Source organism: Coenobita brevimanus, chromosome 110 (assembly GCF_032717465.1).
Source record: "Coenobita brevimanus isolate Jiangsu-jjx chromosome 110, ASM3271746v2, whole genome shotgun sequence".
NCBI classification, from domain to species: Eukaryota; Metazoa; Arthropoda; class Malacostraca; order Decapoda; family Coenobitidae; genus Coenobita; species Coenobita brevimanus.
In genome coordinates, this window is record NC_137063.1 from 2,560,577 (window position 1) to 2,577,779 (window position 17,203).

At 40.3% G+C, this 17,203-nt stretch overlaps 1 protein-coding gene across 1 annotated transcript in view; it reads right to left on the reverse strand.

Moving 5' to 3' along the window:
• LanA (laminin subunit alpha) overlaps window positions 1-17,203 on the reverse strand; it is a 115,969-nt gene that overhangs the window by 12,153 nt on the left and 86,613 nt on the right. Inside the window, exons 47-54 of the mRNA XM_080286082.1 lie at window positions 16,978-17,143; window positions 16,246-16,401; window positions 13,146-13,367; window positions 10,152-10,371; window positions 8,408-8,507; window positions 7,840-8,081; window positions 1,694-1,798; window positions 1,104-1,133 (exon numbers count right to left, since the gene is read on the reverse strand). Of these exons, the coding sequence (XP_080142208.1) occupies window positions 1,104-1,133; window positions 1,694-1,798; window positions 7,840-8,081; window positions 8,408-8,507; window positions 10,152-10,371; window positions 13,146-13,367; window positions 16,246-16,401; window positions 16,978-17,143 (1,241 nt within the window). The remainder of the gene's footprint in view (window positions 1-1,103; window positions 1,134-1,693; window positions 1,799-7,839; window positions 8,082-8,407; window positions 8,508-10,151; window positions 10,372-13,145; window positions 13,368-16,245; window positions 16,402-16,977; window positions 17,144-17,203) is intronic.

Consider the following 17,203-nt stretch of genomic DNA (forward strand, 5'->3'; position numbering starts at 1 on the left):
AAACTAAAGCATGTGATAAAGCAATTGGTATTATAACTTCATGGAAAGGACGTATCTCCAAGAATGGTTAATTTGTTAATGATTCAGAAATTTCCCAAGTCTTTGTCAATACAAATATCAATTAGTAACTGATAACCGTTTACTGTAAATGCTGTTTTCCATCTACTGTAAGTTTTATCTACTGTTCACAGTATAGAAGTCTCTAGTAATACTAAACCTAGTGAAAGGTCTATCAATCTATCTATTGCCAGATGCCTCAATCCTGTAAGAGGTGGCCACAAACAAATCACCTCCATGTCATACTGTCCAATGCCACTTCACTGCCTAGTTCCCAGCTCACATCCCCCTCTCTCATATACCTCTCCACTCCATCCCTCCATCTCATCCTTATCCTCGCCCTCCCTCTCCCCCTCTCCAAGCATTTTTATGACAATAAACAAATGATATCAATCTCTGAAATAAAATGCTGATGATTCTTATTGGAACAAAATACTTGTACTGAATAATCGGTGTGGCTGCTGCTGTAACGGTACTTCTCAATTATTTAAATAGCTCTCATCATTCCTTATGAGTAATGCATTGAGAATTCACTGCATTATTTACCTTTAATCCAAACCACAGTTCATCATAATGGTTGACAGACCTTATCCCATAACTTAAAAGCTCTGTAAGATTACACTTTGTTTTTTTTTTCCAAAGAAAAACTTATAAATTTCAAAATTCGGGAGAAAATCATCTACAAGGAATGAATGCTGCCCCAACCCATTTCAAAAAATAGGATCTGACGCTGGTTATACAAAAATTTGAGTGTCATGTCCAAGAATAGAGTAGCATGTTTGTTATAACCTGACAAAGATCACTGACTCTTTTCAGCTCGGTTAAAGGCCATGGGTAATCAGATCAGAGGGATGCTTGATATATAAATGAGGAGACTCACTACTTCCCCATAACTAACGTACACTGAATCTCAAGTTGTGAGAGCTTCCCAGTCCTGTCAGGTAAAAACAAAATAGCAAGTAAGTTAGGAGGTATGAATGCCCTGGCACAAGTCCACAGTGCTGGCTCATGCATCAACACCACCACCCACTCTCACTCTCACTCACCAAATGTATAGCCGGCCTGATGATCTTGATCTAGGGATTCAAGTTTGACAGTGGCATTAACAGATCATGGAACAGTATAGTTTTTAAAAATTTCTTGATCAACAGCTTGTATATCCACATAAGAATATCTGTTGTGTCACACTTCCTAATTTTAAGATGCATCATATCCTCATCTTAAGGAAAATATTAAAGTTCCAACATAATTTTTACATACACATATTCTAACACTCTCAAATCCATTATATTTTACAAGGTATGGATGTACCAATGATGAATCTCATTTAACCCCTTCAGTCAGAGGATGTCGTGTTTCGTTACCCTTGCCATTACCATAACATTTTATTCAGTATACAAGAATACCCGGTAGTAAAGAGGTAAATGAATGCTACAGCTACCTCTTCCAGTTCAAGGAGCCAATTCCATTATGAACACAACTGTCTGCCGATCCTAAAGTAAATAAAATTGTCTGTGGGTAGCAAAAGAAATAAAAGTAACATCACTGTTCTGAAGGGGTTAACATTTACATTAAAGAAATAAAGAAAAGGAAAATCATATGTACTACCTCCTCTGTTGCCGCCAATAACACTCACCGAATCTATTGCCTAAACGGGGGTCAAATTCCTCCTCGATGGGCACCTCAGGAAGGGCACACCTGTCCAAAGGCACCAATTCTGTTGTCTCCAGGTAACTCTCTTCTGAAAATTTGGACCATATTAAAAATTCAACTCAAAATACAGCACACCATGCATACAGTTTTCATCATTGCTATGGCTATCCCACCTAAAGATGGGGTGAGGTAGGATCCAGAAATAGGGATAGAGAAAGAATGAAAGTGGGAGACCTATCAACCGCAAGCCTGGTAAAACGGACCACAAAATCATTCACACTATCGTTCAAGCTTCTGGAATCCTGGCTACCTATCAATAGCCTAATTATCTGCATGCATTTTCTTATAATTTTTCTGTATATAGTAGACACTCACTATAGCGGAGTACTTGGGAGCAATGTGATCCGATAAAGCCAACAGTCTGTTATATCCAATGGTCCCCCACCCCCTCGAGGTGGGGTTTCAAGAACATTTGAAAATTAATCAGTACAATGGCATACTTTAGTACTAAAAATGTACACTGTACCCATTATACACTAACTAGGCCCATAATTTTGCCCTTTTGCAGCTAATTCACATCCTCGTCACAGCACTTCTTCACTGACTAATCCAGTATTACTATAGTCTGTAACTACGACTCGGTACTCACGATGGGGAGAGGGCAATTTCAGATGAGGCTGGGGTAAAAAGGGTTAGAAATACATGTACTGTGACCCATTGTGCCCTATTTAAAGGATATTATTCATTAGAGCTGATGGAAGTTCAGTGGCCTTTGCTGATGGAAATTCAGTGGCCTTTGCAGTGTCTGTTAAATAATTATGATATCCGCTATACTGGGGTCATTACAGCCAGGGTTTACTGATCCATCCATCCATCCACTGCCAGACGCCATGCATCCCAAACGGGGTGGCCAAGGGCTTAGAGTTAATTGTTTTACAGGGAGGGGCACTAATCCTCCACCAACCCCACTTGACACGTAGGGATGCCAACAGCATCTGGTGTTCCCAGGCGATCACCCATCCAAGTACTAACCAGACCCAACGGTTTACTGATGTTTCATTTAATATTCACCTGCCAGAAACAGTCATTTCATTAACTATCAAGTTCAGAGAGGTGCCAAGGCCATGTCATGTGTTCCTTGATGCATATTTCATCCAGCCAACTCAATCACTGTGTCAGTTCCCCTGCCTTATCAACTTTACATTAAAAGAATGCTGCACCACTAGCAACCACAGTTAAATTACTCATAATTTTTTTTGGTCAACTTATACTTGTGTAAAGTTTCTCATTCTACATCAATGAGTTCACTGATCTCGTACAGTACAGTACTTCGATCTATTTAATTTGTACAGGTGATGAAAACTTCTACACCATTCTTCTTGACCATACATCACCTCAGTCATGATTTATCATCTATGACCTATAATATTTCAATCACCTTAGTCTTCTATTCACATATCCAGGCTTCAGAAAAGAAAAAAAAGCAAACCTGGCAGCATGGAGGTACACATCATCATAATCATCACCTTTATTTCCACCTACGAATGGTGTAAGTTAAGAATAATAAATAGTAATAAATCATTTAATAAAGTTAAATTTATCCCTACAAGTATAAAAAAGAATATATATGTGCAGATGATTAAGCTTGTGAGGTGAAACCAGGATTCTGAGGGTTAGAATGATGTATGGATGATGGTGTGGGCCATTTCACTGGGCATACTGCTGATAGTTATTCCATTCTGCACCTTCTCTTTCTCTATGTCTGCATCTATCATTACGTGGGAAAAAAAGCTAGGACAATGCTACCAATGTTTATCTCATATTGTGTTCCTCTTCTGACTGCCTTATTTTATCCTCTTTTAGGACACTGAGTGAGCATTTAATTTTACAAACTAAGTCCTTCCATCCATCCATCCATCCATTTATTCAGTCCAGACACTTAAGGCAAGTGGATCAGTCACTCTTCCTGATATGTCTTCTCATCATTATCATAAACCTGATCTCTTTTCACACCCTAAGATGGGATGAGCTAGGGTCCAGCAAACCTGAGGGAAAATAAAAGGCAAGAAACTGACCGAATTCTGCCTAACTGAATGGGTCACACTCTGATTCTCTCATCATTCACACCCCTGGAAACCTGACTCTATCTCACAGGCATAAACATTAACACTTAAAACACTTCATAACCACCTATCAGCGTCAGTCTATCTGATGACTATCACTTTAACTGGAAAAAATAAGGAAGCCAAACCCCTGTCATACAATCTGTACAAAATTCTTCTAACCAGCTTGATCTGCTGTCAGTTTCCTAGCTTCATCATTCTCCATACCTTGCTGCTGCAAACAGCCATTTATTATATCTGTCAACTTTTTCTTGCCCTATCACACCTCCCACCTTCAAACTTTCTCAGATATACCCCTTTCACCACTCTTTGACTTATAAACATGTCTTTTATTTACTTTATTGTGGTAAACATAGCCGATGTGGCCTGGCAGTCCAGACTGCATCTGACTTAATCGGACTTTATCCAATATATATGAATTTAGTCCGGAAGCTCCTCGATTCTGATAAAAGCTACTTCTGGTCTATTGAAGTCCGTTATAGTGAGGTTTTACTGTATGTGGGCTATACAATGAACCTCAGCAATCAGATTCTATTAAATAAGAATGTGACAAATCTATACGTTAATAAATCTGGTTCTAAAACACACACACACACACACACACACACACACACACACACACACACACACACACACACACACACACACACACTGGGAAAAATGGACTGTCTTACATACAAAAATTAAATAATATAAAAATGTTGATTTTGAGTTCCACAATGAATTTGCTATGTAAGTACTGGTAGAATTATCACTTTTTATGTCACAGTAACTGCATTAATAAAAGTTACACAAGTAGAATGATATTATGGTCAGTGCCATTAATTATTTTAATCTGAATAACCGTTGCCAACTCTAAACGACCAATTTACCTGTTAAGAACTCTCGCTACATATTTTGGTAGCACATCTGTGGCACAAAATTACAGTTCCAAGAAAAGCAGACTTATCACAGCTGGCATTATCGATACAGTATTAAATCAAACTGGTTTTAAATAGGGATCTTCTTAACCTAATGATTAAACAAGTAATCTTTATGACACTACTGTATATAGGTTCCTTATTTCTTAACAGGTATCACAGATCCATCAATCCATCATTCAATCCCTTCCTACCCCATCAGGAGTGTAGGAGTCCAGTGCTCGGCCATTCAGTCCTGACATTTATGGCAAGGTGGTCAGCCTCACTTACCCCTGAATGGCATTATGTGAGCAGTAAACACCAACCACTCCCTCGAATATGAACCCTTACAGGCTCATTCTGGTGGAGCATCTCAATTCACAACACTGCCAGGCATCATATGGTTATATGGTCACCACCCAACTTAGTAACTGGCTTCCTGGTTTAAAGGAAACCGTGTGACCTGTCACTCAGTTAAGTCTCCTAAAGCCAGTACTACACTGACTGAATGGAAGGCAGGTGGAGGCACCCACCACAATAGATAAATGAAAACAGAAATAATGAATATTTGTATTCAAAAAAAAAAAATAAATAAAAAATAAACTACATATGGCGTACATGTCATGTACAATCAGTACTGGTAATACTGTACTTACAGTTTGTTTAAAAAGTACCTGTTGTAGTATATGAGGCAGTGGCTGCTGTGGTGGTGGTAGGTATATAAATGGGTGGTGGGGTAGTGTAGACAGACTCCTGCTCCACTACCTCAGGCAGCTCGGCTATAATTGGCTGATCTGGATATCCACTGGTGTTGGTTGCTGTTTGTTACACAGATGTACACAAACAGGTAAACATAAGCAAAACACACAAAACAACAGACAACTAAATAATAAAATCTGCCGTCACACACAAACATTTGAATTATAATCAAAGGCAGGGAATCAGAACACTCAACAAAACAGGATCTGATATTAGTAAATGCTGTCATAAACACACATGTAACCATTAAAAGCAAAAAAAACTCAAGACTATAGTAGGACTCGCCTACGTTTGCGGCTGTGGTGTGGCCCGCACCTGTGTACAGTGTTGCCACGTTTTCTATACCGTTATCTCTCTCTCTCTCTCTCTCTCTCTCCTGGCAGGAAATGTGAGCCACCCTGAGTACTTTTGATTCTTTTATAAGTTATTTATAATTGTGCTTTCATTTGTTAATTTGGTTTTGTTATATTTAGTGATGCCGACAATGCATTCAATGCATGCCCCTCTCCTGCCTCTCTCTCTCTCTCTCTCTCTCTCTCTCTCTCTCTCACCGACTGGGTGTGGAAGTGTTGCCGCTCGCGAGTGAATAATTTTTTTTTTACAGTACTTCGGTATTGGCATATGCCTACTATTTTGTCCTACATATTAGCTTATGATTATAAATGTGATTATTCCTCGTCCTTAAAATTATGGTAAAAGCCAGTAAATGTGAGCATTTTTCCCTAGCAACACCTGTACAAGCTATGGTTGGGTCTACGGAGGTACGTACTTTACCTTAGGCCAGACTGGGTAAGTGTTGCCACTCACAAGAATTACATGAGTTACTTCTTTTACTTTGGATATTGGCATATTTCTTCTTTTTTCAGGCTCATTATCTTATATCCATAACTGTGATATTATTACCCACCCTAAAACTACGCTAAAAACCATTAAAAGTGACTACAATTTCTTTTAGCAACACTGTACAATATGTATGCCATGTTTCTGTGTTACTGTATAAATAGTTTATGCATAATAAGATTACTGTTGATTCATCCATCAAAATACACAAATGTAAGTTTTATTCATCTGAATTTATCGAATTTGTGATGCCTTGTACATAAATAGCTTCCGTTTCACATCGCAAGTTGGGGAAACGTGGCACCATTGTACACAGGTGCGGGCCACACCACAGCCGCAAACGTGCGTGAGTCCTACTATAGCATAATGTTAAAGTTATCTGAGCTAGTACATTACAAAACACAACTAATACTTGTCCACTGCAAGACCATGGAGACACCAAAACAGAGGGGCCAGTGAGGCAGCTATCTCAATGCAGCTGTAAGTTGAGGAGATGGCTGCATGATAACTCTGTGATATAAGACTGTGATTATATGTAAGACTTTATGAAAATACAGGGGACTGAATGATACTGCCTGCTGTGTATCTCCTTGCCTCTCAGAATATACTTGCACAGTTTCCACAGCTTTAAGATGGTATGCCATGGGAAAGAAGAGCAGCATGTCAGTTCAACCCTTTGTGTGGGAAGTCTGATTACCCCTCAAAAAAATCCTTTAAAATCTTTCTTTTCTCTCTTTTTTTTTGGACCAAAACTTAAACCCTCTCCTTTATCTCTCTCCATGGAAGATTGTCATCAAGCTATAAAATTTACCGACTCCCCTTGGTGAAAAATTTATTAGCTAAATACGGTTTCTGAACAAGCAATGATCAACCCTTTTGGCTGGGGTAATGATGGTTCAAAGATAATGCAGATTCTGAACAAGGACAATGATTTCCCAAGTGCTGGGGATAACAAAGGCTCAGTGATCATCAGCTGAACTTTTGGTTAATGTTATAAAGCTTACATTAGTACATGATACTGCTGGGTAGTGAACAAGTGTCAGCATAAGTGAGGAATTACAGCATACAGAACATTATTGTACAGTACAGGTATACCGGTAATACTGTAAGGCACTGCAACACTTGCTTTTGTCTCATCTTGTGAAGTCAACAACTATCCACTAACTCCATCAGCCAAAAGGGATCTCTCCAAAGATGAACAGTGCAAAACCATCAAGTGGCAGCCAGAAAATAAATATGTACCGGTAGATATCTTCTGGCTGCATTGACATGGCTATGGGGGGCCTAGGTCATTGGAAATTTTGGATTACTTAATTTGTGCACACTGCTGTGAAAGTGGTTTGGAAATGAGTTAATACACTTACACAATGGACTTAGTGGCCCTCCCTTTTCCCCATGAGTAAGGTTTGGCCCCACTCTGACCATCTTTGTGAAGACCTAAGCCGCTGTCTGACTGACGGTTATAACAAAACACAGCACATGCATATCCAATAAATTCTAGCTTTTACCTTGTCCCCTGTCAAAGAACACAGATGTTATCCTTTGTAGTGGACACTTCTCCAGATGTGCCCCAACATTTTCCTCTGTCTGGGCAAAGTTCACGATGCGACCATTCAAAGTGGCATCTCCCAAACAGCCAAAGAAGTTGGTGTCTGTGGCTGAGGCTGCTGCAGAGATCTTGAATATCTCTGGCACTCCACCAAAGAACACAGGACCATCGAAGGGGATGGCTTGTTCTCCCACACGTACTCTATAAGGAAAGAGAGTGGATATAGAGGTACCTATCTACCATCCAATTCTCTTCTGCCCTGTCAGGAGCATACAACCCTGGGACTGGGTTTCTAAGTTCCAATATTTAAGGCAAGGGTGACTAGTTGCATTCCCCTGAGTGTCAGTATGCGAGTAATTTTTTTTATAGCTTCCTTGATTTACAGCATCACATGTATGGAAAAAAAAATGGCTACAGTATATCTTTGAACATATCCCTGACTTATAATCAGGATTGACTGTACTGTACTTGAAATATGGACAAAGAATTGTAGCTTATCTGAACTGACAAAAACAGCAGTCACTCACTTATAGGATTTGAAATCATCGATGTCAAGACGCAGCTCGTTGTCTTCTCTTGATGCAATGACTACGTGCCACTCGCTGTCGTTATATTTATCGTATGAACCTGGGGATTCAAAATTGCCACAATTTATTTTATTAAGCCTTCATCCCTAGATAATTGTGTTGATTTTTCAAATGGGAGGGATTAGATCCAGTCTTAATTAACTCCTTACTATACAAGAAGCTTTTCCCAAGTAGCGTAAAATTACTTGGTAAAAAATGGAGTAAACTACAAAAGACAATACCAATACAAAACTAAGATTGGATATTTAACCCTTTGAATTCGATGACATATTTTTAGTACTGTTTATTCTTGCTACCTAAAGATGATTTTATTCAACTTATAAAAGGATTTTAGTATTTATCATCATTATCATCATCATCATCATCATTGTCCAGACCTCCTTTTCCACCCCTAGGTAGAATGAGGCTGTGGCCAGAGGTTCAGGAAAAAAAAAATAAAGAATAAGATTGTAACCAAAGTTTGCCCAACTGAATGAGCCACACTCCCATTCACTCACCATTCAAGCCCCTGGAACCCTGACTAGTTAATGAAAGGTATCTAACTCCTCCGGTAAGAAAACTCTCTCCTGTGCTGAATAAAAGTGTGTGAAGGCAATAAAAATTAATTCCAGAGTAATTAGTAATGCTTCCAAACTTCCATAACCTTTTACTAGTCTGCGTCAGTATCCAAGTATGAAAGAGTACAAACTAATGGACAAAAGATACAGGCCATCCTCATTACATGTCAAAGATCCACTCTCAAACATCACAACTCTGTCCATATAACAGCTGCTGTAAACTGAGGGAAACTTGCAAATCTGATGTAGTCATGGAACTTTAACATGCAATTTCTGTCTTGTTAATGCAGTCTTAAACCCCTGACTGTCACATATAATTCACTGTATTCTTGGTCTTTCTGATACCTTCATTTAACTACAAGAAAATCTTTCTCAGTGAAGAGGTTAGATACAATCTCCACTGAATTCTGCCACAATGAAAGGTCTCTCCAAAGCCAAATAAGATAATCAGGTGCTATAAAGAATAAAACAGAGAATACATCAACACAATAAAGACTTAACCCTTGCCAAGCTGCTGACCTCATGAGAGATAAAATGAAGGTGTGCATAGGCCCTCTTGTTTGTATTTTTGGTTACCCTGTAGTTGTTTTCTGGGGAGGGGCACTAATCCTCGGCCAACCCACGTGTTGACATGTAGGGGACGTGTGTTGGTTGGTTATAAGGTTACTGCCCAGAGTATTAAATGATTTCCTGGTTTACTGGAAATCCTTAAGCTTGTCATTCAATGTAGAGTTACCCAAAACAGAGTACCACTACACTAAGTGAGTGGATGATGGGCACCACCACTGACCACAAGAGGTGATTTGTTTGTGGTCACCTCTTAGGGGACTGAGACGTCTGGCAACAGAGACAGATGTGTGGGCCAAACTGTAAGCTTCATATGAGGTACAATTTACTCTGGTTATAAAACAATGCCTCAGGGGAAGTAAACTACCTTAGTCAGAATCAGCCTGGCAGAGGTTAATGACAAAAAAAATAAATAAACAAAATAAAAGAATCAAATAAAATAACTAAAGAAAATACAATACAATAATATAAAATAAAATAAAATACTGTAAAATAAGCAAAAGTTGCTTATAATGAGGACTGCCTGAATAATGGATTGGCAGTGCAACAGCATGACATACCAGTACTGAGTTCCCCTCCTGGTGCTGCCCTCAAGATAAGAGCTCCCTCAGCCAGAGACAGGGAGACATAGCTGTCCTGACTCCTTGTAGACGCATAAAGAATAAGTCCATCAGGCTGATCTGTCTTGAACTTGAACACCAGCTGCAGACCACTACCTTCTGGGCTGCCAAACTTAACATAGCCAGGGGAGGAGGGTTCAAATGACACCAAGCTGGCCACCTTGGGGAATACAGAAGAGAAGTTAAGTTAAGGGTAGGGGTGATTAGTTTTGTTCTTCAACACTGATCATGCCTCACCAGCACGTCTGTTCACTGTAAGTAAACAACTGCCCCTAAGAGATCATCCCACTCGTTCCCTATACCACTGATGTTGTCTGCATTTTTGTGTGGAGTGTGTTGTGCAGTGCTCCAAATGTCACTTACGTGTTGTAGGCTTATTCTACAAGCAGAGTACATGTTATTTGTAATACCACCCAGCTCAAATCTAAGCTGGTAACTGAGGAGGGCTGGTTGATGTCCTGATCTAAGCCTAGCTTGGTGGACTTGATCAGTTCTGTTTTATTAAGGATACCTCTGATGGCTGAATGTCAAGAGGGGGGCTTATAGTATAGTGTTCTGATCAAGGTATTGTACTGCCCAGCATGTGAAATGAGTATGTTAGTATTTCTTCATTGCTAGTGTTAGAATGACTGGAGGTGGGATGTTATCAAAGAGCATCTGATAATGTCTGTGAGGCGATTCTTTTGTGTCTAGTTGTCATACAATGACAAGAAGGATTTTGGTATCAAAGTTATGTGAGCTGTGGGAGTGATATTGGTGCAGCCACTGAGGATACATGAAGCATTTTTGTTTATGATCTGCAAGGTGTTGAAGTGCATGCTGAAAAATCATGGCATATTCTTGTGAGAGAATTTGGCAGGTTGAATGATGGAGGAGTTGTTTTGAAGCATGAGAAATAATGAGGCTTCTTTTACTCTAATGAGAAACAATAGATAAGTAAAAAACTAGGTGTACCATAGTTTCATCCTGTAACTATTAAAATAAATGCTGTGAGATGCAGGTGGAAAAGTGGATGGTGGATTTAACAAAGTATGAGTCAACAGAGCTACATATGCAGCTCAGGTCACTGGTGAACAAGAGGAAGACTGATAATTAAAAGAGAGAACTCTGGAGAACACAACTACTGATAAATGCAAATGAACTGTGACCATCTACAACAGCAGCTGTAGAATGGCCAGGGAGGAAACTAGAGATGAAGGCACAGATAGAAGGAACTGTATGAAGGCAGCCTGGAAATTAAAGATTTGTGCCTGACTCACTGAAAGTCTCTGAGTTGTCAAATGCAGCAGTAAAGGTTGCACTGAAGTCCTGAAAGGAGAATGACCTTATGCAATGAAGAAAGATCTGCCAGAAACTGTGTACCATGAACAGCCAACATCAGGTTAACAGATAGGACACATGTGTGCTTGGCTAAATTTTTTCAAAACAAACTGGTACATACAATACATATACATTACAAGCACAAAACACTGCCTTACAATATGTATATAGGCCTATGTATGTCCTTCTACATATTTTCTTTTTTTTTCAACATCAGCACAAAGACAGGCCCAGTTATTATGATTACTTAAGATCCCCTGGTGATAGGTGGAGGTAACCATCATCCACTCTTGGTGCAATGCTGCCCACCTTTCATTCACCTTTATTTTATCTTTGTCTGCCTTCCTCTCTTCCTGCTTCTCCCTTCCCTTCCCGTCACTTTTATTACTGTACTCTGTTTTTCAAGGTGGCTCTACACTGGGTGATGAACCTAATGGTTTCCTGTCACCAAGGAAACCATTTACAACAATGGGTGGTATCCATATAACCAAATTACAGGGAGAAGTGGACCCTGCTATGGTACCCCTGTTAACACCAAGACTCAATGCCTTGAGGTCACTTGCCCATACAACATTTGGACAAAACAAAGAAACCACCACCACAGTATACAAACAATACATACGCAATCCTTGCCTGGGCTTCTAACCTCACTAAAACACACTACAACACTCTACAGACCATATAGAACAAGACCCTAAAAATAATAATAGGCTGCACAGCTACTACACCCACAGACCACCTACATCAAGTCCTCAAAGTCAAGGATCACCTAGACATGAGAGGCACCCAAATTCTCACTGCAGCCTCCACAAACCCACAACATCCACTACACTACATGGCAGCAAATCCACATACACCATGGAACATCAAAACAACACCCAGCACATGATATCGTACACAACTACTGTCATCTCTCCCCCCTCGCCGGCATCAGACCAACTTCCAGAAGCATATCCATACTCAAATCACTCACCGCTCCATTCAGTCACTTAAAGTCACTTAAAGACAAGAAACAGCTGCATGCACGACCTCCTGATATCCACCCTTCTGAATCCTGTCTCCCTCATGAGGACAGGGTCCACCTGGCCAGGCTGAGACGTGGGCATCATCCAGCCCTCTGAAGATACCAGAAGTTGCTGGATGACTCTGTCGCTGATGCCTGTCCAGGATGTAACACAGCACCCCATACTATTAAGCATATGGAAGACTGCATTACACACAATCACCTGCACCAGCAACACAACATACACATGGCCTGGTCTCAGCCATAGCCTTCCTCAGGGACTCGGGGCTGTTTGGCCAGACTGCCTAGAGAACAACTATTACTACTACTACTACTGGGTGGAGAGATGCAAATAAAGCATCCATCCAGGAACCAAACTTTCACACTTTTCTTCGTGCCTCACTGTGGCGAGGTGTTGTCAGCCACAAGGGAACATCGGTTCTCTACACGAGATGGCCCTGCAGGGGCAACTGCCTGCCTGAAGTTGATGGGTGTGCCAGGCAAAAAGATTAAGGCTGATAAACAACAACAACTTGAGATCCCACATGGCATCAAGTGATGTGAAATGAAACTTTGAATCATTCTCCCACACACCACCAGTAGGTAATTACCTGAATGGGGCAGCCCGGGACTGTGCCCAGTGTCTCTTTGCTCTTGGAGAGGTCAACAGTGACTGATGAAACCACAACTTTGTCAATACAGCCATGGAAGTCTTCGTTGGTCACCTCTCGGAATTCATGCTCGCCTGGGTACCCTCCGAAGAACATGGTTGGCACATGGGCAAGTCTTCTCCCATTACCACCTGCCTCTCCACGCACTTGTTCTGACCCAACCTGGTGATGAAAAGGATATTTCTAAGTGAAGGAGAGAAAAAACAACTTATGCTAAGATGGTGGAAGGATATAGTATAGAAAATGAATACAGTACAATCCCAGTTAACCGGGTGGCTTGGGGAATTTACCTTCCCGGTTACAGATTTTTCCCGTATTTCTGATTTTCAAGTCAAATCTATACAAAGGTTATTACAGCAGTAAATACAGTTCAGGTACTCACCAGTCACATTAGGGGTTACACTAAGAGATTCCACCTGAAAAACTGCCTTGTAAGCACACACCATGGTCATAAAGCACGTGTGCAATGTCTAGCAATTTCCAGTACTGCAAATTGCACCAGTCCATTGTTTACCGAATTACTGTATTCATTATATGTACTGTACTCATAAAAATTGAAAAATAAAATAAAGAAATAAAAGCTTGAACATTTATTAGTGAACTGATGATGTGTTAAGACTGCACTGTAGAATTATCACAACACCTGTGCCTCCACGTGAGTTTGTTTACGTTTCCGACTGTTCTTCTACCCCACTTGACCTCCATCACTCCACCCCTCACCTGCCACTCAGCTGTTTTGCAGAAAATAAAATAAATGATGTATGTATGAAATGCAGGCATATTATTTATTTATTTTTCTTCCAACAAAGTAAACTTTCATTCTTATTAACATTTATATTCAGCCATTAGTGTTTTATAATGTTCGCCTTTTTCAAGTCTGTTGCATATGTCCAGCTTCTGTTTCAAGGTAAGCACGATACGCTTACGTTTAGTTTGCACTTTAGGCATTTTGGAGTGTACAAATTACCGTCTATCAGTGGAACACAATAGCAAGAGAGCTTGTTTACTGTCTGGTGGCAAAACGCAGACTGGTGATTTTTGGAGGGTGTGGAGGATGACTGAATTCAAGTAGAGGAAAGAGGGGGAGAGGAGGGGTGGTTAAGAGGATTTGCTAGGGATTTACATTAGCTGGAAATGCTTTCACCTAGCTTTGTCTGCCTTCACCCAGCCTCGCGTGACACGATCAGACGGCAGTTTGGCGGTCCATTCAAATTGGCGCACAGTTATAACTTACTGACATTTTTACCAGCCCTTGAATTTTCCCGTTGTTCTGAGTATTCCGTTTGTCTGGATACCGGATAGCTGGGATTGTACTGTATGTAGAGAGAATGGAGAATGAAAGACTGACTAAGATGGTGTATGTAGGTGAGGTGGAGGGAGGGAGAGGGAGGGGTAGACCGAGGATGAGGTGGAGGGATGGAGTTGAGAGGTATATGAGGGAGGGGGGGGTGAGTTGGGGGGAGGGTAGTCAAATGGTGGGTGACAGAGTGACTTGGAGGCGTTTTGTCTGCGGCCACCCTTTGCGGGATTAGGGCGTCGGGCTATAGATAGATAGATAGATAGATAGAAGAAGGTGAGGTATGGAAGATTGCGAGGCTAGGAAACAGACAGGAGATGATGGCTGGATGTATGGAGCAGCACACGACATAGGCTTGGCTCTCTTTTTAACTTTACAATGAATGAACTTACTGCATCTCTTTGCTCTTTACAATCACTTCAGTCACCTTTGCTTTCCCACAAAGACACACACATGACTTTTTTCAATCCCACTGCTGTAAATACACTCATGTCGGCTTTCTGGCATATTACCCAAAAACATCACTATTTTCCCTCCACTATATACTTCACAATTTCTGCATATCTGTCATCCACACCTAATGCCTTCCTATTCTTCAACCTTTTCCCACCACTTTCACATCGGCTTCAGTCACATCTTCAGGGACCACATCCTTTCTTTATGTACCACCAAAGCCAGTACAGCAGACCCTGAATATGTGATGAACCAGTATGGGATGAACTGCTCATAAGATAAAAAAAAGAAAAAAAGTTAGGACCTTTTTTCAATATACAACATAATTTTCACTTACATGATGATTATGATCCCCTACAAAGCCTCCCTGGTTGATATACAATCGTTATTTTCGCTTATACAATCGCCCTCACGCAAGTGTACAGTCATCTGTTTGTTCCAAGATGGTATTTGCACTCATCACTATCAGGTGAGTTTGTCCGTGATGGAACAAAAGTGTGGTATTGGAGTTCAAGCAGAAAGTAAAGTGACCTGATGTCAAATAACTACCAGCTTAGGTTGGAAACTTACCTTTATGGTTACATTTGGTGATAAGCAGCAACTGCAGTGCAGTGGAGTTAAAAAACAACAAGTCTGGGTAGGTTGGAATCATGTTTTTAGGCTTTGTTGGGTGGGTGACCCTTGGTCAAAAATGTATCCCCACTGAAGCCAACTGACTATATAGGGTAAATCACTATGCTATGGATTTTTTCACATGCATCCTAATTATAAAATGAGGGTGTGCTGTACTCTCTTTGAGTCATTCCCTTTCATCAGTATTTCAAAACAATCTTGCCAGTTGCTCCTCATTTCTCTTCTGTTATTATTGTTTAAATTTTCATTTTTTTTCATTAACTCCTACATTTCTGAACATCTTTCCATAAGTTTCTTATTTTCATGGTATTATTAATTAAAAAATTAGTTCACTCTCTTCTTAAATCACTCTCATCTTAAATGTCGGGACCAACTGCCTAGTCCCGGGCTCCTACGCTCCTCATGGGGCAATGTAGGATTGGATGATGGATGGATGGATGGTTTATATAAACAAGCATTCAAAATATGGAGCCTACATACAAACATGATTATATGAAGAGCAAACCATAATTCACAATAATCATATTTAGGTTTGTCCAGCAAAGACACTTATCCCTACACGTCCAACGTACAGGTAACTAAGTAACTGGTGCATAACATAATGCATCTGTCTAGTACTTTAAATAAGACTAAATTTACCTAAAATACTACACTAACCTTGAGGACACCCCTGTTGTCCTGTCGTGCTACTTCTACGTGATGCCACTCTCCATTGTGGAAGGTGCCGTCTGACTGCATTGTGGCTGACCCAGTTCCAAGGTTATACTGGAAGAGCAGATGGCCCTCCTCCAGTGCCAGGGTCATATACTGATTCTGTGGGTTGAAGGGAAGGCATCATTAGTGTCTCACTTTGATAATGACAATACGTAAACCAAAAATAAGGGTTCATTTTTATACACATAAAAGGAACGAAAAGTTAAAAGCCCATAAAATATGCCCCTCTCAAAACAGGTCACCCAAGTGAGATAAATTAAGGTTCATACATTCTGAGATGCCATGAAAACAGAAGAATAGGCAGACTGAGGAAACATGCTCCAGAAATGACCAACTGCAGATGGCTGACCAAGCATACTTGCTGCTTCATGTTTCTAGTACCGTACAATGCAAATGAAAAACATTTAAATGGCTCTTCATCATGCAGTGATTATACAGCCTTAAATCAATTATTTCAAACACAGAAAAATCGGACACTTCTGAAGGTTTGCAAATTGCACTGAACAAATTAATCAATAATTATTCATGAAAATGTACACCTGTACTAAGCTGTCCTTCAATAAATGTATGGATTCACTGTAACTTGTATACACAGTACTGTACAATAAATCTACAAGCAAGCAATCAGCTACTGACTCATTTATGACTTCCTTATACACCAGATGAAAGACTCACTGGAGCGCTGGTAATCATGTAAAGGATGCCATCCTCAGCATATGTCTTGAAGTCAAGTTGTAGATCAAACTGTCGCTGGAATCTGAAGCCGCTTGTGTTCATGGCCGCATAGCCTTCACCTCCAAATCTCAAGCCCGTCGGGGGCACTAGGTTCACTAGCCGATCCCTGTCAGGTAATTCACATGGATTAAACTAATCAATGAAAGACAGATTTCATTAGTCTACA